Source organism: Sphaeramia orbicularis, chromosome 16 (assembly GCF_902148855.1).
Source record: "Sphaeramia orbicularis chromosome 16, fSphaOr1.1, whole genome shotgun sequence".
Lineage (NCBI taxonomy): Eukaryota > Metazoa > Chordata > Actinopteri > Kurtiformes > Apogonidae > Sphaeramia > Sphaeramia orbicularis.
In genome coordinates, this window is record NC_043972.1 from 40989187 (window position 1) to 41013018 (window position 23832).

The 23832-nt window shown below is 35.9% G+C and overlaps 2 protein-coding genes across 6 annotated transcripts in view; one reads left to right on the forward strand and one right to left on the reverse strand.

Annotated features, from left to right (window-relative positions):
• eva1ba (eva-1 homolog Ba (C. elegans)) overlaps positions 1-12180 on the forward strand; it is a 28022-nt gene extending 15842 nt beyond the window's left edge. The window contains exons 2-5 of one of the 2 annotated variants that reach the window (XM_030158811.1): positions 7732-7835; positions 7933-8091; positions 10093-10188; positions 11342-12180. In XM_030158811.1, the coding sequence (XP_030014671.1) occupies positions 10122-10188; positions 11342-11769 (495 nt within the window). In that variant the 5' untranslated portion in view covers positions 7732-7835; positions 7933-8091; positions 10093-10121 and the 3' untranslated portion in view covers positions 11770-12180. The remainder of the gene's footprint in view (positions 1-7731; positions 7836-7932; positions 8092-10092; positions 10189-11341) is intronic. The other variant, XM_030158810.1, reaches the window with a different exon arrangement.
• Positions 12181-19387: 7207 nt separating this feature from the next.
• sh3d21 (SH3 domain containing 21) overlaps positions 19388-23832 on the reverse strand; it is a 34850-nt gene continuing 30405 nt past the window's right edge. For all 4 annotated transcript variants that reach the window (XM_030158808.1, XM_030158809.1, XM_030158807.1 and 1 more), the window contains 2 exons: positions 21419-21482; positions 19388-20058 (listed from right to left, as the gene is read on the reverse strand). In XM_030158808.1, coding sequence (XP_030014668.1) covers positions 20026-20058; positions 21419-21482 — 97 coding nt within the window. In that variant the 3' untranslated portion in view covers positions 19388-20025. The remainder of the gene's footprint in view (positions 20059-21418; positions 21483-23832) is intronic.

Sequence of the window (23832 nt, forward strand, 5' to 3'; positions counted from 1 at the left end):
TTTACCTTACATGTGTTTTTTTTATACTTCTTGGGGTGTTTTTTGGCACTTATGGGTAAGGAACCAAATATGGTAACTTCATTCATTTAGAATTTTTCTTGATTTTTGTTCCAGTGTTCTAAACTACATGTTCCTTTCACCTTACATGAGTTTTTATTGTATTTTTTATATTTAATTCTTGGATTGTTTTTTGGTTGGAGACTAATGAATAAGGAACCAAATATGGTAACTACATAAACCTTGATTTTTCTTGATTTTTGCTCTAATGTTCAAAAATATATGTTCCTTTTACCTTACGTGTGTTTTTCTTGTGTTTTTTTTTTTTTTTATATATATACTTCTCTGGGTGTTTTTTGGCACTTATGGGTAAGGAACCAAATATGGTAACTTCATTAACCTTGATTTTTCTTGATTTTTGTTCTAATGTTCTAAACTACATTTATCAGATGATGCAATCAAAGCATTTGGTAATTTATGGGTTTATCACAACGACAGTGCCTCAAGGCAAAGAGTTCTTAACCCTTTATTGGGCAAGTGACTATTTTAAGTCATTTCCACACACATTATAAGACAGTGACAGCAACAGTTCCAGTGAGGACAGTGAGTCAACAATCTCAGGTCCAATGTGGTCTACAGGGTCTGTAAGGTCCACCTCTGCATGAACAGTGAGTGTACCTGCTTTGTTAGGTACTATGAAGTAATGGTACTAATGTAAGGAATGATGTTCAAAGGAGAATGTGGATGTGGACAGGGGTCTGGATCAGCACTTACGTTGGTCTAATGTTCTAAAATACATGTTCCTTTCACTTTACACATGTTTTTCCTTTTTTTTGCTGCTTATGGGTAAGGGACCAAATGTGGTAACTTCATTAACCTTGGTTTTCTACATAACAATAAACATTTTTGAAAATTTTCACAAAAGTAATAGTCTTGTTATGTCCTCCGATAACACAATAAGGTTGAAATTTTAAATTTCAGAGTATTTCTTATTTATTTGTTTTTTATTTATGCTAGACAAATACTGTGACAGGGCAGGGGTAGCAAAAAAATACAAGACCAAACATCTGACATACTAATTCATAGACTTCAAGAAATACAAGTTCATAGACACCAGACAAGACAGAATAGTTTATAGACATTAAGCAAAACAAAGACGAATGCAAACAGAGGGATATTTACTGATGAGTTTGTTTGTTTGTGTGTGTGTGTGTGTGTGTGTGTGTGTGTGTGTGTGTGTGTGTGTGTGTACTGTATGTATGATTATTTATGATTATTTTGTGCATATGCAGGTGGAGACGGAAGAGGGAATGAAAATGAAATTGACAGTCTAATAAGTAAAAGGGTCAAAAGATTTACAAAAAAATAAATAAATAAAATGAAAAAATAAAATAAAAAAATAAAATAAAATGTGTAACAATAAAAAATTAAATATAAATAAAATACATTTAAAAAATAAAATAATAAAACAAATACAAAATTGAGAAATGAGTAAAAAGTGTGTAATCAGTCCAAATATGGTAACTTCATTAACTGTGATTTTCTACAAATCAATAACAAATTTTCAAAAATGTCACAAAAGTAATAAAGTCTTGTTACGTCCTCCAGTAACACACTAAGGTTGACATTTTGAATTTCAGAGTATTTCTGAGTGTCCTATAAAGGGTTAACCTCTCCTCAGGCCACAACACTGACCCATGTTTATGTTGGATCTTCTCTCGTACTGTTTTGGTCTGATAGAAACGCTCCATTGCTGCCGGATGGATTTTATGTAGAATTACTTGGCGTTTTCACTGGAGTTGCATTTCACTGAAATATGCATGATATTTTCTGACATACACACTCTTCTCACACAATTTACATATGTCCAAATAGGTTAAATGACTGTCTCAGGAAGAGGACGTCTGAATGTTTGGCCTCAGGATATGAGGCAGGGAAAGAGCAAACGATAATGGAGCAGGGACAAAAAAAATAGTACTTATCTTTAACGTCACTGAAGTCCAGACTTGGCACGAGAGCACAGCTTTGGTCCAGTCAGTGGAAAATTCAGCTGTGTTATATTTTTAGTTTCATTGTTGACTATACTTTACACACAGTATTTAGAAGAATACTTTGAGGTGTGATTGCAAGGTTATAGATGACACATGTTCACAATGTTATAAGATATGTAACTATTTTTTTTATTGCACCTTGAATAAAATGACATAATTGACAAAATACACACTTTATCATTTTACCAAGTCAAAAATAAGACAAAATTGGGTACATTCTATACAGCCCAAAAACACAATTAAGGAGTAGATGTAGAATTTTCATGCATTAAATAACAATATGCTGAAAGGGAATTATATAATTTTTGCCAATGATGCTAAAAACTATCAAGCACTGCAGCTGTAACTGTAAAAATGTAACATAATGTATAAATCAAACAGCGCTATCCATACCGTTAGGCTTAAATTCAGATCTCTGACAATGTCTGGGAATTGGGAAATTGATTTGATTGGCAGATAAGAGATACTGATAATTCAAGCAAGAGAAACATCACAAATAATTGCCAAATAATTGAAACTGTGTAGACATAGAAATATTTCCTGATAAACCATCCGACCCTCAAATTTGTCCCAATGGCTTTGCTGGACTATGAAAATATACAAAGCAACAGAATGGCCTTTTTTTTTACTAAAATAAATGTGTTTGGATGCATCTCCAATATTTTTACACTGTTATTTAGTCATTTTTTTATCATTAATTTGAGGTATTACAATTATGTTTACTTTGTAATTTAGGTTTGGATATCCTAGATTTGCATTCTCATATTAGATTTGATTCAACTTTATTGTTATTGCACAAGTACAAAGCAACAAAATGCAGTTTGCATCTAACCAGAAGTACTTAGCAGTGATTAAATAGTATATATTACAGGTTAAAATAGCATATCATAGTGTATTGTACATATTATACAGCAATGGTTCCCAACCTTTTTTGGCTCGTGACCCCATTTTAACATCACAAATTTCTGGTGACCCCAGACATTCAAAACAGAGACATTTTTTTTGGGCGAAAATTAATTTGTTTCTGATCATGTAATAGTTTGCTATGCTATGTTACAAATAAGCGTTAATTTTAGACAACATTTAGACTAAATAATATACATTTTTATTGGTAAGTTTAAATTTTTTTTTTTGTATAAATTATTAGAAATTTCAGGCGACCCCAGACATTCAAAATGGAGACATTTTATTTGCTAAAATTAATTTGTTTTGATTGTGTAATAGTTTGCAAGGATATGTTGCAAATAAATGTTAATTTTAGGCAACATTTAGGCTACATAATATACATTTTTTTAGTAAGTTTAAATTTTTTATCAATTACTAGAAATTTCAGGCAATCCCATTTGAATTCCAGGCAACCCCACATGGGGTCCCGACCTCAAGATTGAAAAACACTGTTATACAGTGTGTACAGGAAGTGTGGTGTGAATGCTATATAGTATACTCTACTTGAATGTCTATTATGTACAGTAGTGCAAATGGGATGATTATAATATATACAGAATATATATGTACAGAGTATGAGGACTGTCCTGGAATGTGTTTCATGCTGATTTTAGGTAACGCCATTTTAGAGTTTAGGATTAGATTAGATTAGATTAGATTAGATTACATTAGATTAGACTAGATTACACTAGATTAGATTAGACTAGATTAGACTAGATTAGATTAGACTTTACTGATCCCACAACAGGGAAATTCAATGGTCAAGGCAGCAACAGAATAAATCGCCAGAAAAAATGTGCATTCATAAAGCAAACTATATAAAATAATTAAAAAAATTGTAATAAAAACTATACAGATGATGCTGTTTACCTACATGTATGATAAAAGCCTGTGCGTCATTTGCTATGTCGAGAACTGTGGTCGGTCATTCCCTAAAAATCCTTATGCTTGCTCCTCACTTGTGCTCCTCTACAGCAGCGACAATGTGTAACCATAGCTACCATTAGCGTTAGCACAGACTGACACAAATTTCACATAATCACTCTTAAATCTTTCACATTGAGCCTTTAAGATCATAAACATGTAACTAATTACTCCCCAGATTGCACAATGAAAATTACTGTCCTATAACAGATGAAGTTCTACGTGATGCCTTCATCGTCTTCATCAGAATATACTGGAATATTTGTTTGAGTAGATTTGCCACACAAAAACACCATATGGGATCCTGATTTCTGAGATTTTCTCAGTTCTGCCGAAGCAGTTGGTGTGATGCTCCCACCAGTTAGCACTCGCTAAATTGCAGATTAAAGTGTAAAAAGACTAGGGTTTTGTTTGTTTGCTTGTTGTGCATAACTACATTGATCCAAGCCAAACTCCTTTCCCACTTTTTGCGAAATCCTATAAACTATCATGACAGCTTAAGTTGCTCTGTCTTTTTTTGCAGGATGCAGTTCAGGGTTGGTGTCAACATGTACTGTCAGGGGTTGTTATTTTAACTCCGGTGGTGTTGTAATGTTTTACAGATGGATTATAATGCATCTTGAGTTTGAGTAATACATGATTACACAAAATGATGCATCAGACATGAAACCATGGCTTTACTGTTGCTGCATTTCCAAGGCTGGAGGGTAGGGCAACTTAGTAAATGGGGTCAGTTGGAGTAAATGACTGAAAGCTGGATCATGGGATAACATAGCTGGGCAGGAGGGGGGTCTGCTAATAATTTCCTTCTTGAGGTAAAACAAAAACACAACAAAACAACAGGGTAGGATAATTAGCGTTTAGATAGGCTTTAAACAAGTCTGCAGTTGTCGTGAACAACCAGTAACAGATGCCTGGTGTGGCTCAGGTTTGCTGCATTCCAGTGTGAGAAGAGGCCAGTTACTGGAGGTGTTCGGTCGTTAGCTTTGACCTTGGCTTGAAGAGCGACCGTGGTCATTTGAGCCATTCACGTTATTACCCTTGGGACGAAAAAAAAATATTTGTAGGAAAAGCTCATGCTCTGCAGCTTGGCTCGGATGATGAAGAATAGATTCCATTAGTAAAGTGGGATTAGACTCAGTGGGAGGGAGGGAATGAACGGGATCATAACCGAAAAGAAAGGGAAGAAGCTCCACAGGAAGAGACAGTGCGCCGCTCCATCCCTACGGTTTGGCACTGGTGCAGGAACAAAAGGCCTCGTCATCTCGCTCCCGAGGGGGTTGGCCTGGGCCTGGAAAAGCGGTTGCCATAGTGACCACTCTGTCACTAGCCCCCAAGCGCTGTCTCGGTCAGGCGCTGTGTAGTGTACATAGGATCTGCCAAGAGTCAGCAAGATCAAAATCTGCCCTGGAAAGCACAGAGGCTCTGTTAAACCAACTGCAGCTGGCACAGGAGCCTTTTCCTAAACAGGGCTACAAGTTAGAAAATTTCACAGCACAGCGTTTTCACAGCCCTTGACCCCCCACCTGGCATGTAAAGCCCAAGCAAGTTACAGAGCTTTCACTGAGTAAAAGAAAGTGATTGTAGAGCTCTAGCTGAAAGATTTAACATGACTTTTTATGGTTGCAATTGCAAGCACATGAATTTGAGACACACAGGAAAAAAAGAGTTTTTTTGTGTAATACATCATTTGAGATACATGGACCAAACATAGTTGCTGCTTCACTGCAAAAATCTAAGTCTTACCAAGTGTGTTTTTCTCATTTCTAGTCTAAATATCTCTTCACATTTAAAATTAGACATAATCACCTAAAGAGTATAGGAAGTTATTTTTAGACAATAGATCTTGAAAATCTTATTTCAAGAATTCTTACCAAGATATTTTCACTTGTTCCATTGGCAGATTTTTTGCTTGAATTAAGCAAAAAAAATAATCTTGAATTACGCAAAAAAAACAAAAAAAATCTGCCAATGGAACAAGTGAAAATTATCTTGGTAAGATTTCTTGAAATAATATTTTCAAGATCTATTGTCTAAAAATAAGCTCTTATATCTCACTGAAAAGTTACTCTTTAGGTGATTATGTCTTATTTTATGTGTGATGAGATATTTTGACTAGAAAAGACAAAAATACACTTGGTAAGATTTGGATTTTTCCCAGTGTTTGCATATTGGCTCCTTATAAGTTCTAAAACACTTTGTAATGGCTTATGAATGACTGTCATGTGCATTGCATGTTGATTACAACTAATTATTTCAATTTAATACGCTTAGTGTGGGAGTCCGTGTTTATGTGAAGTTTGTGCTGGGAGTCAGACTGTTAACATTAGCTAACTCAATAACTCAATTTCTAAGCTACCAACTGTCATGGTTTCCTATTAATGATAACATCCAATACACTTCTTTTTAGACATTCAGCTTTTTTGCCAGAATCCTTACACTCCATCTTGAATTCTTCAGTGCCTCTCTTTTGCTCATCTACAGCAGCGACAACTTACAGCACTAAAGTCAGCAACTTAGAATTAGAGTCAACAAATTACTACCAACCCAACACTGACTCCAACATAAATATCACAGAAGTACACATACATGCACGACTGCTATTTAACCTTTAACATAAAATAAGTATTCTTTCCTTTGCTCAGCAGTGCATATTAACATCATAATGCATGTACAGATTTCCTTAATAAACCCACTATTTATACGTATTCTTTCACACCTGTATGTCTATAGCACCAGTGTCAAACATGCGGCCCAGGGGCCAAATCCGGCCTGCCAAAGGATCCAGTCCGGCCCTTGGGATGAATTTGTGAAATGCAAAAATTACACTGAAGATATTAACAATCCTTTTAGTTCCGGTTCCACATTCAGACCAATTCAATCTCCAGTGGGTCAGAACCAGTAAAATACAATCATAATAACATATACATAATGACAACTCCAAAATTTTCTTTTTGTAAATGTAAATATTTTCATGTATTTACACTAAAACAAAGTAGAATTTCATAAAAAATGTGAATAACCTGAACAAATATGAATAACCTGAAATGCCTTAAGAGACGTAAGTACAATTTTAACAATATTCTGTCTGTTATTAAATGTTTTGTGAATTTGTAGATCCACTGTGATCTGTACGTTATAATGTAAATGTGTAAATGATAAACTGAAGCACAATATTGTTAAAATTACTCTTATTTTGTCAGCTTGTTCATGTTATTCACATCTTTTGAAAGGATAGTTTGTAGATGTAAACCTTTTCGTAATGTAAATCTACTTTTTTCACTCTAAAACAGAGAAAAGTTTGGAGTTGACATTATTTATATCTTATTATGTTATTATTTTACTGGTTCGGCCCACTGCAGATCAAATTTAGCTGAATGTGGCCCCTGAACTAAAATGAGTTCAACATCCCTGGTCTATAATGTATATTTACTTCCATTTTCCTGTGTGTACATATGCAAATCTTGTATTTTTTTCTGCTTTATTAGTGTATTCTATTTATATAGTTTATTGCTTTTATCTCTTCACACTTACCTTCCTTTTTTGCTTGTGGTTTTTCTAGAGTGTTTTTTTTTTATGCAACTGAGCTATTGTGACCAAGTAATTTCCCTTGCGGCTCAGTAAAGTTTGTCTGAGTCTAAGTCTTTGGGAGGTTATAGTAGTAGTAGTAGTACTTGTGTGTAAAAGGCCAGAATGCTACTAATATGTGCTATAATAAGCAAGTAGTTGAGAGTTAATATGGGTTCCTCAGTATGAAGTGTTACCATCCTTTGCATTGGTTTTTCATTCTGCTGCACGGCCTGTGTTTTTGCAGGATCCTTTCATTATACCCTGTGTGGATTTAAGACAGCACAGTTCAACTACTGAAAACTAAGGGGCTGTCTCTAGTCTCCTGCTCGACCGTGTATCCTGCAACAGGTCCGTCGCTGTTTGCATTGCAGACGCCTCAGTTAGTTTGGATCTAATGTAGCTTGACATCTGTATGTGTGTGTCTGTGTGTTTGCTCTTGTCCCAGGGTGGCCAAATGAACTGTTTAGCCTGAGGACCAAAGATCACAGGCCCTGATCCAGCAGCACTGGGGGAAACAGAGAGAAGTACTATCATTTTGTATCCATTCTCCAACTGCTCATTACACCATGAGCTGGGACTGAGGACTTCAGAGTTTCATTTTGTGGTGAGTTTTATACTTTATCTGTACTCAACTTTGTTTATTTCTGCCTTTACAGGGGAATTTTCACTGCATTCTAAAGTTCATTATTGAACCACATTACATATGGTTTACATATGCGAGGTTTTATGCTTGAAGTTGACTGAAAGCTGCATCAACAAATAAGCAAAAATGCCACATAAATCACTGAGGTATTCACATTGTGATAGAAATCAGGCACTGAGGTTATCAGTGGATACAATTTAGAGGTAAATGCAAACACAAACATGTGGTTTATGCAATTTGGGTACATCCATATGATCCATGTGTAGGCGCACTGACATGTGTTTCGACTTACAGAGCAGTACACACAGGTTAGAGTAGGACGGCTTCAGAGTCATCGTCATCGTTTCTTGTGAATAGACTGTTTTTTTCCACAGTCAGTCACAACACAAAACACGTGTTTAAGAGGAATAGTGTGAACATTAGTTGGAAGGTTTAAAGGCACCTCCTTTCATTTTGTTCCGGTCAGTCCCGTGTTGCCATCAACGCTCTCATGTGTTTCAAAGTGCAACACCATGATGTCATCGAGCCAGGGAGGTGGAAATTGTTGACAAAAAGACTAAACAGCAGAGAAAAACCAGAGTCAGCAGGAAAAAAACAGGAAAAGGCTGAAAGGCAACAAGCTAGGGAAGGGTAGTACAAATGCAAAAATGGTCTTCTTTTAGATAAGATAGGTAAAAGCAGTGTTGTAGAGGAAAGAAGTAACAATACTCCACTACTGTACTCAAAGAATTGAAACTTTACTGAGTATTTTTCATTCTGTTTTACATTCACTTTTACTTCACTACATTATCGAACTCAATTGTATACTTCTACTCCCATACATTTTTAATGCGCAGTATCGTTACTCGCTACAAAACATAATTTAGAGGAAATTTGCTGTTTTCACCACTGAGTTTACGGGGGTCTGCAACAAAGTCAGGAAGATGATTTGTCATTGGGCCTAATCGCGAACGTTGGTCCACACTCAACCTGTTGATCTGTTGATGTGAGCGGCAGCGTAATACTCTAAACTCTGACTGCCTTTGGTTGTTATTAACATTTACTTGTACTTTTGCTTTCATTACTTGAGTACATTTACTTGTAGATTACTTAATATACTTAAGTACAGTAAATACTAGATACTTAAAGACTTTAACTTGAGTAACATTTCAGTTGGTGACTTGAACTTCTACCAAAGTCAATTTTTTTGTAGAGTACCTGTACTTCTACTCAAGTATGACTTTCCAGTACTTTATACAACACTGGGTGAAAGGTGGTTTCTCCTAATGAATGCATGGAAGTAGAAGGTAACACGCAGGACTGGCAGCAGATGTAGAAAAAATGAACATAAATGAAAACATTTAAGCAGTAAACTTGAACTTGTCTCGTCCAGTAAAAAGGCAACATGCACATAAGGAAGGTTAAAACCCGGTGGTATCTCTTAGACTTACAGGAAGCCAAGGTGACAGAAACCCAAAATGTCAGGGACACAGTGTCCGAAAAACACAAGTGCGACAACAACGCCCAAGCCCTTTCCTCTCAGCTTGACAAATTGATCTAGGAGTCCCATCAGACGGAAAGGAGCCCTTTGTGGCTCCTTGGAAAATTGACTCTTGACCTCCTTTAGAGAGGCCTGTCCCGGTTCGCAAAGAAAAGGAGTGGCAGACTGCCATGTGCCGAATGCGTTATGATGATCCCAGATGAAGCCAGTACTTAAAGAGGACACAGAGGAGCTTTTGTCCGACACTCGGAGGCTTCATCCCACCCACCTGACGGGACATGAAGAAGTGCTCCGCTCAGTGGGTTGGACATCCAAGTACTGCACAGAATGTGACACTGTAGGGCGGATGTCTGGAAGAGGGTTCAAAAGAGTCAAAGCACCTCGAGGAGCACTGACGTAGAGTCTAATCAAAGGACGTTCTGGTCCTACGTAGGCTCCAGAGCTGATGGTACATTTATTATCCTATGCTTATTGTTTTTCAGGTGTCGGAGGCAAACCAAACACAGTCACTATGGATGTGAAGAAGAAAGAAATGGACCTTCTGAGCAACACCATAGCTGCTTATGCACACATCAAGGGTAAGGTGAACTCTCCAGCCCTGCAGAGTATTTACGTTTAACAGACATGATTTGTTACATATATTTTTTTCTATACTGACAGTCAATAGGAACTTTGAGGTACAAATGTACGCATATTTCTACTTGTAGGGGGGTTGTAATTATTCATTGTGGATTTATTGATGACTTAGTGCTCAGGTAGTTGAGATAATGATGAGTTGTCGTGTTGTCACGGTTCATTGCACATGGGTTGGTCTCTTTGCAAAAGTGGACCAAATACACATTGAGCAATACTCAGTGGGTATCTGCACAATTTGAGGATTGGTTTTGAAGGCCTATATGAAGGCCCAAAAAGGCCACCATTGTTAGTCCAGTGAACGGCATCATGCCACATGTATCATGTGAACAACGTCTCCGGGCACTGGGTATGGTGGAGGCCGGTTTGAGCTGCAGTGATATAGCCAGGCGTATGTATGGGCTGTTCCCAACCCACAATCAGAAACCTGGTTGAACGCCACAACACCACAGGCTCTGTTGATGATAGACCGCGTCCAGGGTGAAAGAGAGAGAGTGACAAATTACAACCAGGACCGCTACTGTTGTGACTTTGTGTTTGGCAGGTGCCGTTTTCTTTTGTTAAGTGTTTTGTTTTGAAATTATTCTTTAAACTTTAGAGTTTTATTTCTGTATGCCAATATCCTAAACTAATGATTCATATGAAAAAATTCCAGTTTAGGGTTTCAAAATAAAAATTCTGTCGAAAAATATGGTCTCAAAGTTTTCATCGACTGTGAGTGTACATATTTCAAAGTGCTATGTTAGAAAAGCTTGATGGAATGACCAAAAATGTGAATATACAGATGGTATTTACCTTTTAAAATGTGTTTAAGGGGAGATAGGAACAGCCTTTTTTCTTATCATGATGCTCATTCAGATAAATGTGGCTATCTCCATGAAGTGCAAAAATACAGCTTCTATGAGGAGATAATATTGTAAAAAAAAAAAAAAAAAAAAAAAGTCCTGGATAGTTTAGCTTGCAAACAACGTCTCAATGCTCTATTTTTGTATTTGTATTGTAACCTAGTTTATTCACACCAAACTTGCCAAAACTGAATTGTCTCACTCTCTAATGTCTTTTGACTTAATTTGATGTCTATTTCTGTCTTGTCTTTAGCAAATCCAGAGAGCTTCGGTCTTTACTTTGTGCTCGGAGTGTGTTTCGGACTGGTGCTGACCCTCTGCCTTCTGGTGATCCGCATCTCCTGTAAACCGCGGACCAACATTGCCCCTTCTACGCCTGAGAAAAAACAGTTAAAAGACATAAGCGAGGATGATGAGGAGAGTGAGGATGAGGAGGATGAAGACGAAGGGGACGATGTAGAGGCACCAATTACACTGCCCACCACAGAAATACCTGTTGGTAATCACACCAGCCAATCAGACGGGACGCTGAGCGTTAACGTCTTTACTTCGGCCGAGGAGCTGGAACGGGCCCAACGATTGGAGGAGAGGGAACGAATCATACGTGAGATCTGGAGGAACGGCCAGCCTGATATCCTGGGCTCAGGAACAGGGACTATTGGACGAGTGCACTACTACTAAAACATTCACGAGGCTACAGAGGAGGCACTGCGAGCCCAGAGAAGGAGATACACAGACTTTTGGATGGGTCCAGTGTCCCTGTAAGACTAAAAACTAAAGGACCTGTGGTAGAAAAAATGCAATACCATTAAAAAAAAGGGCAACATTGACTTTGTCGCATTGATCTATCTAGCTCTGACAGAGCAAAACTACGTGATATTGCACTTCTGATGTTAAAAAAAAAAATGTTTTCATGGAATTAAGCCAAGAGTTATTAATCACAAAGGAGAAATGCAGTGTGAATGTGAGTGCTGAAGGACACTTGAAGTAAATGGTTAATTAAAATGTATGTAGCTTGACAAAAATGCACACGAAATAATATTTTGTATGTAATAAGTAAAATAACAGCATAAATCAGGATCGTGTCTGTGTACTGTACGTTCCTTTGTCTGCAGTGAGGAAATTTCTCCTCAGGCGTGCATTGTTTGGAAAGTTTGTAAGGACAAGTCAAATGTAATCTGGAAATTTCTCCATGAACCCTAAGTCTCAGGGGTCCTCTTAAAGGAAATTACATTGTTTTAACAAGCTCATAGAAACCAATTTGAGGGGTTGGGTTAGGCATACAATAATGCCAGGACAATTACAGTTGAAGTTTTCTAATATATATGCAGCTAAATTACATCCATATCTACAGTATGTCTTCGATGATAAGTCCACCAAAGGAAATCAGAGAGTTAAAGAACCATCTAAATAGCTGCTTTTTTACATTCAAATATCAGATAAATCAACAGTGGTCTTTACTGTAGCCTACCTTTGGGCCATTTTAATCAAAATTTTAATAGACTAACAAATTTTGTCATCATGGAAAGGTCATCAATTGTTTGTTCTTTCTGTACGGCGTCTCCCGTTAAAGGTTAAAGAAACAGTTTTATAATAATAAAATTTCCTGGAACTACACAGTGGACCCCTGGTGATGGTAAATGTTTCAGACTTAGTCATAAATAGCTAAAGAGCTCCTGATAGCAGATATTACAGGTTAATTCCAAAGCACTTTCTAAATTTAGTTTGTACTTTAGGTTTTTTTTCCCCAAACTGTACAAGCCGGTCAGGTGTGTAGCATATATCACATACACCATTAGCATAAAGGTGGTTATTGTAACCTGTCAACACCTCTGTTAGCACAATGCTACTGCAAGAAACAAACCCAACTCAGCCATTTAAGGACTGTTTAGTGCATAGGTGTCAAACATGCGGCCTGGGGGCCAAAACCAGCCCACCAAAGGTTCCAATCTGGCCCGCGAGATGAATATACAAAGTGCAAAATGCAAAAATTACCCTGAAGATATTAACAGTCAAGGGCATGAAACTAAAAAATAACTGCATAATAACCTAGAAATAATGACTCCAAATTTTCTTCTTGGTTTAATGTGAGAAAAATAGTATGATATTATGCCTATAAATAATGGCAACACCAATTTTTTTTTTCTTTGATTTATTGCAAAGAAGATTAAATTCTGATATCCTTTAACATTAAAATGTGAATAACCTGAACAAATATGAAAAACCTGGAATGTCTAAAGAAAAATAAGAGCAATTTTAACAATATTCTGCCTGTTTTGTATCTTGGTAGATCTGATCTGTAATGCACACGTAGAAATCATAAGTTGAGGCATAATATTGATAAAATTTTACTTATTTTTCTTCAGAAATTTCAGTTTTTTCCAGTTATTCACATCTTTTTTGTTTTGGATAGAAATAGGTTCATCATTTAATGTTATTTTTTGCACTAAAAAAATTGGAGTTGTCATTATTTATAGGCTATTCTGCTATTATTTTACTGGTCCGGCCCACTGGAGATCAAATTGGGTTGAATGTGGCCCCTGACAGAAAATGAGTTTGACACCCCTGGTTTAGTGGGTTAAAAACTGTGTTTGTGTCATTTTTCTCCCTACTTCCCCAGTTGTTTCTCATATCAACTGTTTTAACCTCCCAAGACCCAGGACATGTCAGCAAAGTACAAGCTTTTTTGTTTTTTATTAAATAAGTGCCTATATTAGAAACATCATGATGCAACAGTTTTTTCAGATGCAGTTTTTAACATTTTTATGGAATGTCCTTTGTGGTGGACAGTTTTCTTTTCTTTTCTTTTTTTTGTATAAAGTTGTAAAACTCTTGTCCACAAATGTGGACAGTGGGTCTTAGGAGGTTAAGATGCAACCTAAAGCTGGTAGCAGGAGTTTTTCATCCCATTCTTTGGACCCACAGAGTGATTAAGTAGTTTGTGCTTATGTTAACAAACTGTTGTGTTCTTGGGCGTATTTGTAGGGTAAGTCATGTCCTTGTCCAGGCTCCAGACATACTATTGTGCATTACTGGGAACCTCTGTGGTCCTTGTGAGAATAGATAAGTAGGTTATGTGGAAAAACAAGCACTATATAAATAACACAGAACAACAAAAAACCCTTTGTCTCCTTTTTTAGGAATAATGTCTCATCTTGAATAACTCAATTCTGCATCTGAAATGAGAATTTCCTCACTTCTGACCAAAAACTTTCCAATCTTCTGCCAATATCTTTTATTACATAGTCACAATCTGCAGATAATATGTGAGAAATTGATTAACCCATAAAGACCCAAACATCCATCACCGACCAAAACCATCTACTGATCTAAACTGTTAAATACCTGTTGATCCACTAATCCTATCAATACGTGTAAATAATTAGTGTAAAAATACAGTTTGTCATCTTTTCATGGTCATCAGATATGACCCATTTGGACTTTCAGAGGGTCTGTAGTTACCATGGAAACACTATCACCTTCTACAACATTGATTCACCAGTAAAATTCATGGAGTTGGATCAATGACAGTGGATGGACACACTTGATTTATATTCAGCTAATGATAGAGTTTACTGAAAAAAACCCCCACTTTTTTCCAGTTTTGTCTGTTTCTGACATAAAAACCCTCACCTTTAATAAAAGCTTTTATGAACATCTTCATGATCAGTGAATTAAATATAGGAAAATTCCTGATTTATACTGATAAAATACAAAATATAGAGGATAATATTGTAAATAAATGGTGATAAATCACTTTAGAAAGGTTAGATATGCAGAAACTTTCTTTTGGGACCTGCCATAAAAGTAGCACTAGGTCTTTCTGGGTTAAATGTACTTTTAGATAAGAATACCAAGCCCAGTAGTCCATCGGCTTGGCTCTAAAATATTTAAAAATATTTCAGACACTGTCTGCTTCTCTTTTTCTGACAGTTTCTACTAACAGTAATCACCATCATGTCTGGTTTGAAGTGCCCTATCTGGATGAAATAATCTTCAATGAGTTCTCCAATCCAGGCTCCAATAAAAATCACAGCTTTCAGCTTTGCATCACTTTTTTCACTGAACCAAATTCTTCTTATAGGTATAAAATCAGGGGTGTCAAACTCGTTTTAGTTCAGGGGTCACATCCTCCCAGTATGATCTGAAATGGGCCGGACCAGTAAAATAATAGCATAATAATATATAAGCAATGTCAACTCCAAACATTGCTCCATGTTTAAGAGTTAAAAAAAAAGTTAAAATTACATTGTGGAAAAGTTTGCATCCACAAACTATCGTATAAAAAAATCTGAATAACATGAACAACCATGAGAAACCAGTTATTTGATAATAAAAGTAAGTGCAATTTTAATAATATTATAATGCAAAAAATTTGGGCTAAACTGACAAAACAAGACATAAATGTAATACCTGACTCCAACCAGAACATATAGTGACTCACTCTCTAACTTCTGCTGAGTCTGATAAGTTTGGTCTATGTAAATAGCCATGATGAGGTCAGAGTTCATGCAGCCCAGCTAGTGCATATTCATAATACATGTGATCCATGTGAGTCGACCACCTGTTGTATCATATTGCTGCCAATGAAGACTGACAGAACGTTGATGGATTGCCTGCATTGGGAGAATATTTGTTCTGCATATTATTATAAGTCAGCCCTCAGCGGTGAGGTGATTTACAAGTTATGAACTGTTAATTCTTGGCAAACTAGACCAACCACACAAAAGGGGTAATGTACTGTACTCATCAGTGTATGGCAAGTGTCCATGGTCAACCTGGAGGCCGGGGGCTTGGGTCTGCGTAGCATAGAATGGAATGGAAGGGGGTCTTCACTGCAAAAAAGGAATATCTGACTTAGATAAACTGACCTGAATGTGGAATATTTATCTTGAAAGATAATTTTTAGGTTTATTTACTTATTGAGACTTAATCTTCTTTAGATTATTCAAACTGTTCCAAGAATTTTCCTCTTGAGCTACCCCACTTGGATATTTAAACACATTTTAAGCAATATTTATGACAAAACAAGCTACATTGTTGGGATATGAGTATGACAGACACAGTAACTGTTTGCCCCAAGAAATTTTTACTTGTTTTATACAGTTTTGCTAATACGTATCAGTGGTGGATCCAGAAAAATGGAAGGGGGGAGGGGGCACTATATGCTCCTGAGACCCAGCAATGCATTTTTGTCCTCTGTAGGGGACAAAAGTTTCACTGTTTTACTTCAAAAATGCTGCCCATTGCAAGGGACATTCCATAAAAGAAAAAAAAAAAAAAAATAATAATAATAATTTTAAAAATGTATCTGAAAAACAGGTCAGGGACTTTGAATTCTTGTTGAGTTGACTCTGGAAGGATGACGGTGGTAGGTAAATCTGACACTGACATAAATCAGCCACTGGGACAATGTTCACTGTGCAGAATTCTACAGGACCACAGCACTGAACTGACACAGAACTTACAAGTCATACATGACACTACCACATCTATGTAGCATGTAGCTCCGCCCACCTTCTCCAGCCTCTAGAGCACAGGTGTCATACATGTGGCCCAGGGGCCAAATCCAGCCCACAGGATGCATTTGTGAAATGCAAAAATTACACAGAAGATATTAATGATCAATGGTGTCAAAATCATTTTAATTCAGGTTCCACATACAGACACATACAGTCCAATTAGATTTCAAGTGGCTCAGAACCAGTAAAATATTATCATAATAACCAATAAATAATGACAACCCCAAATTTTCTCTTTATTTTTTTTGGTGTAAAAAAGTAAAATTACATGAAAATGTTTACATTACCAAACTACACTTTTACAAAAAATGTGAATAACTTGAACAAATATGAACAAACGGAAATGTCTTAAGAAAAGTAAAGGCAATTTTACCAATATTCTGACTGTTACTAAATGTTTTGTGCGATCGTAATGCACATGTGTAAATGATAAACTGATGAACCGAGGCAGAATATTGTTAAAATTGCACTTATTTTTCTTAAGACAATTCAAATTGTCCATGTTATTCAGATTTTTAAGGAAACTTTGTAGATGTAAACCTGATCATAATATAATTTTACTTCTTTCACAGTTATTTTACTGGTCCGGCCCACTTGAGATCAAATTGGGCTGAATGTGGCCCCTGAAATAAAATGGGTTTGACACCCCAGCTCTAGAGCAAAGAACACCATAAAACAACATATAGAGTATTTAGAACTATAATTCCTATTCTATACTATAGACTATCACTAATTTGTCTTTTCTTCCACCAGTTGCCACAGTATTGTGGTAGCAAAATGCACAAAAGAATACACTGAAGTATACGCCATATATCACCACAGTACTGTGGTAACAAGAGGATAATGAGTTCATGGAACGGTATCCATGATTGGCTCTAGTACAAATGCTAACATTTGATTGGCTCTGTGGCAATAGAAAAAATGATATTGTGTGCCACAGTACTGTGGCAGTAGGCAAAAATCTTACTATGAAGACTTAAAACAAGCATATTCTGCTTAAAATAAAAAATCTTAGCATTCTAGAAGTCTTAGATAATATTTTCTTATTTTAAGAAAACTTAAAAAATGCATTTTTTTTTACTGCACAGGCAGATAATTTTACTTGAATTAAGACATTTTAACCCAATAATGACTAATTTTTTTTCTTTTTGTGCAGGCCTTTTTTGCAGTGTTGGTCAGATATGGAGGTAGGACATGAACGTCTGTGACAGGGTTCAGGTTTTCCTGGGGGTCTGCTCTGGTTTCACATAGAGCCCACACTGGAGTCTTCTGTGTTGAGGTCTCGGGGAAAGCCTCTCATGTGGGCGCCGCCTTTCAGAAATCAGTGGCGTTGATGGTGGGGACTCTTTGAAGCTTCTGCGTAATTACATTTGTTTAATCTTCTCGTCAAAGGCTCGAAATCATAGGAGCAGAAATATGTTTTAGTAAACCCACGCTTCAATATTTGGAATCCAGTCCTTTTCATTTTGTTGGATGTAATCACGACGCAAGTGTAATTAGAAGCAGCGTATTTTACTTATGATAATCGGGCAACTATGGAACAATACCTCGGTGAAATGAAGTGAAAATCAACATGAGGGGAAGCCGGTTTGGGAAAAGCTGTAAATCTGAACCACAGCACAGCGTGGGAATGATCTCCACAAAGACAAACCGAATATGAGATGAGAGGCTGTCATTTGTGGTTCTTTGGTTAATTCTCTGAGAACAACCCCTTTTATAGATGTGACAACTCCAGTATTCATAGAGTTTAACCACTGTCTTCAGTTGTTAAATTAGTCTCATTTCATGACAATGGTTCGTTGGCAGTTTAGTGTTTAAAATGCCACAAATTCTAAGCTCATAGTTGACTGTCTTATTGTTCCCCTCGGTAAAAGTCTGTGTTTTTAAATGTCATTTGTAAATATGTGGTGGTTTTACTGGCATTTCCCATGAGGCCATGCATATTTCATTCTGCTGTCCAGTCCTTCTCGTTTACATAAGCGAGCTGTTTTGTGTCTGCTCAGCTCTTCTTTCGTTATTTCTAATTTTAACTGGTTTTTTTTTTTTTATTCTGACCTCTGATCTCCTTAATTCTTAAGTTGTATGCATGAAGAATATTTTCTCAAAACCGAGCATAAAAGTTGCATTTCCACTCTGTAGCATCAGCTCGGCCCTTTGTTTACATTCACCCCCTGTCAAATAGAGAGCATGACCTTAATGACCATTATTCAACACCGTTTTTAAAAATAGTATGTTCCCATGGTGGTTTCAGAAGCATTCGGGTCCCTGATGAGCTCCAGATGTTCTCCAGATGTGCTCCACAGTGGGCAGCACCGCCAGGCTTAGACGGGCTCACGACGCCGCTACCTCCACAGCTAGCATTTAGAGCCCAAAAAACCCCAAATCTATACAATTTACTGCGAATGTCTGATCCAAATATGGTCAAGTTAAATACGCGAGCAAAGAATTTTCTCATTAATTCTGTTCCCACTCCCCATCCTTCACAGTGAGTCACTAGAGTTTTGAGAATGAGTCAGTTTTCCTGAGTTTTCCAGGGATTGCTGTTCCATTTAACTGCCAAAAAATGCAATTGACCACAAGCTCAGAATGACTTCAGATTTTGATCATGAAGTGCTTTCGATCCATCATTTGTTCATCTTTTTTTTTTTTTTTTAAATCCAAACACACTCTTACTTTTATAATGAGAACACCATGTCTTTTTTTTTTTTTTTTGGTCTTCTTTTTTTTTTAATGAAATGAAGTCACTTTCTCCCAGTTCAACAATCCACCAGTCACACTGACAGTTAGAGCATTTCTCTTTATATATAGAACAACAGACATACAGTACCCCCTAGTGGATTAATACAGTATTACATTCTGCACCTGCAAGTCTTTTTCTGTCAGTAGTATTTAAAACATTCCGGCAATAATGCCCTTTGCACATGAACAATGATAATAATGATAAAAAAAAAAAAAAAACATGGCATAGTTCCTCCTATGTACATTGGCCTATATTGTATATTCTACTAAATCCATAGTTATTTTAATGTTATAACTACAAGTATACAACACCCTGTTATGATATTAAAAAAGGGAACTGACACCCTTATTCTGTGACATAAAATGGCAACCAAACCTTTTAATTTTAGACCAATGTTGTGATTTCCAGCATTCATAAAGTACACATTTAACAGTCTGTGCAGGATCAAATGACCCGGTTTCTCCAGTTCAGTGAAGGACAAAGTTGATCCTGTGTCAAAACTTCTACTTTTTTTTTTTTCCATTGTAGCCCTTGTTTGTACGTCTGCAGTGGGAAGTGTGCGAAAAGTTGTTCATTATATCCCTCCTCACTTCCACACTGTCAGAAAAATGTTCATGTTTGTAGGAAACTGCAGTCCAAAAGGGCCAGACAGCGAGTCAACCGCAGACTGTGGGTTTAATGTTTCATCCTCAACGCGTGCACTTCCTCCTGTTGGGGGATGATATTTTTGACCATTAATTACACCGCAGTCATCATGTTTTCAACCACAGTTTCTGTTTGGTTTGTTGTTATTGCAGGTATTAACCCATAAAGACCCAATGTTAATTTTGTGTCAGTTTCCAAATTAATTTTTCTCTCTATTTTAACCTTTCTTAAGTAATTTATCACCATTTATTTTACTATTATCCTATGTGTTTTTCACTTTTCACCATCAATCATGTATTTTTCTATATTCAATTTCCTATATTTAATTTAGATCAGGGGTGTCAAACATACAGCCCGGGGGCCAAAACCAGCCCGCCAAAGGGTTCAATCCAGCCCGTGGGATGAATTAGTGAAATACAAAAATTACATTGAAGATATTAACAGTCAAGGATGTCAAAATAAATTTAGTTCAATTCCATCTAAAGTGGGTCAGACCAGTAAAATACTATCATAATAAACTATAAATAATGAAAACCAAATATTTTTCTCTTTGTTTTAGTGCGAAAAAAAGTAAAATTACACAAAAATGTTAACATTTACAGACTAGCCTTTTACAAAAAATGGGAAAAACCTGAACAAATACGAACATCTTGAAATGTCTTAAGAAATTTAAGAGTAATTATACCAATATTCTGTCTGTTACTAAATGTTTTGCTTGTTTGTAGATCCACTGTGATCTGTAAGTTATAATGTACATGTGTAAATGATAAACTGAGGCAGAATATTGTTGAAATTACACTTATTTTTTCAGTTTGTTCATGTTATTCACATCTTTTGAAAGGATAGTTTGTAGATGTAAACCTTTTCATAATGTAAGTTTACTTTTTTCGCTCTAAAACAGAGAAAAGTTTGGAATTGACATTATTTATATCTTATTACGTTATTATTTTACTGGTTCGGCCCACTTCAGATCAAATTTAGCTGAATGTGGCCCCTGAACTAAAATGAGTTTGACACCCCTGATTTAGATGCTCATGAAAACTCAGATTAAATTGAAAGGTTATTATATTGAAACAGAGAAAACTGAAGACAAAGATCATTTTTCAGTAAAATATATCATTGACTAAACATAATCCATCCACTGTCATTTATCAAATCCATGGGTTTTACTGTTGAATCAATGTTGTAGAAGATGATGGTGTTTCCACGGTAACTACGGAACCTCTGAACGTCCAAATAGGTCATATCTGATGACCGTGAAAAGATGACAAATTGCATTTTACACCAATTATTTACATGTATTAATAGAATTAGTGGGTCAGCAGGTATTAAACATGTCAGATCAGTAGATGCCTTTGGGCTGTTTGGGTCGTTATGGGTTAAATATGGATGTATGCAAAACCCAGAGTCATGCTTTACTAACCTGCAATATCAGGCGCTTACTTCTCTCTTCCTGCAGTTCTTCTTTCACTTCCTGCATGTCTTGTCTGATGAAAAAAGTCAGAAACATAAGACAAATGTCAGATGTGGCCACATCTGAATAGGTCATTACAGCTGAACTCTATGGGCGCTGCAGTGTTTTCCTGCCGCACGTTATGACATAACAAGAATTTTCACCAGATGGTTGAAATGTGCAGAGTATCTTTATCAACATATCAACTTAAAGCTGAGTTGGTTCAATTCCTTTGTGGTTTCAGAAATCACGTGGGTGCAGCTTCATACAGTGTGGTTCGTGTTTACAGACCAGGCCTGTGTGATTTTCGATATTAAACTAAATCAAAGAGACTTTTTTTCCTGTTTTCATTCTAGTGCAGGGGTGTCAAACTCATTTAGGTCAGGGGCCACATTTAGCCCAGATTGAACTCAAGTGGGCTGGACCAATAAAATAATAACAGTGAATTATAGTAAAATTATATTATGATCAGGCTTACATCTACAAAGTTTCCTTAAAAATCTAAATAACATTAACGACTTGAATTGTCTTAAGAAAAACAAGTGTAATTTTAACAATATTAAGCCTCGGTTTCTCAGTTTATCATTTACACATGTGCATTAAAATCGCACAAAACATTTAGTAACAGACAGAATATTGGTAAAATTGCATTTGCTTTTCTTAAGACATTTCTGTTTGTTCATATTTGTTCAGGTTATTTACATTTTTTATAAAAGTATAGTTTGGTAGTGTAAATATTTTTATGTAATTTTACTTTTTTGCACCAAAAAACAAAAAGAAAATTTGGGGTTGTCATTATTTATAAGTTATTATGATAATATTTTACTGGTCTGACCCACTTGAAATCTAACTGGTCTATTTGAGTCTGTATGTCAATTGATTGTTAATATCTTCAGTGTAAGTTTTGCATTTCACAAATTCATCCTGCGGGCCAGATTGAACCCTTTGGCGGGCCAGATTTGGCCCCCGGGCCGCATGTTTGACACCTTTGTTCTAGTGGGTGAAATTGCTTTTTTAGGAAACATTATGAAATTTATGAAATTTAAATAAATAGACACGTTTTTGACTATATTGTAATTATGAGCTAAGGTTAATTTTGTATTGCATGTAATGTAAATGTTCTATATTGTGTTTGCACCTGCCCAGGGACAGCAGATGGATTGTAGCTTGTATCTAACGCTGGTGCCAAGCATTTCTTCGCTTTGAGAATAATATATTTGTACAGTGTCCCTGACAAATAAACAATAAGCTAAACTTGGTACAGAGTTAGCGTTCCTCTCTTTCCTTACTAGTGATCACTTCCTCTGTGCAAAAGTATTTACACACCGACCATTATATGTGATTTAAGCAGATATGATTTTAAAGCAGAGTTTCTTAAAAAGTCTTAATCCAATAATCTAAATTTTATGACTTAAAGTGTCATTTACTGCTCTTAAAATTCATTAAAAGTTGGAAAGTTGCATAACATTTCATGTGTTTTGGGGAGTAATACTAAATAATCATACAACAGTGAAACCAACATGGAATCACCTTCAGTAATAGAATGCAGCCTGGTCAGTTTATTGAAGAACACACATATGACTTATGTGGCTTAGCTCCTCTCATTAAAAAGAAAAAAATAAATAATAGTTTTTTTAGATTGTACCGTCTTGTTCTTTGTCAAGCACCAAAACGACTGACTTCTTTTCCCCACACAGTTTATGTTAGATTATAATATAACATGCTTTAGGTTGTCATAACCTTTTATATGTAGCTGATGCATTGTCCTCTAGTGTAAAATGGGTTAATGTTACTGTTATGTCTACTGTTTTGTTATTATATTTTGTTATTTTATACATATTTTATTGTAATTTGTCATTAGATGTCTATTATAAATTGCTGTTTTCATCCACTTAAAATTTGATAAAAAATTATCAACATTGAAAGGTTCTTATCATGCATTTCTACAGAAAAATATCACATATGGTCAATTATACTGCTCTATATTTTTTATTTATTTATTTTTTTAGGAACTATCTGTTTCAGACATTAAATGCGTTAAATCTTACATACTTTAATAAAAATAAATTGGAAAACAAATGACAAAACTGCAGGTTAGAGGATGTTATCAATGTATATGATATAGTGTTATTACACATATATATTGGTTATAAACATTTTAACCATAGCTTTATAAATCTCAGTAAGAAAAAACCCATTCTCTCATTAATTCTCACATTTTCATATTTTGACCTAAGACTGAAGCTTAGAAACTACAGCTAACCAGCATTTTTGGACTTAATTTTTCTTTATTAATGACTCAAACTTGACTTTCAGTTTCACTACTTTTATTCTGGAAGCATTTCACTTGTAGACCAGTGTTATTTTTTCCAAAGATATATAAA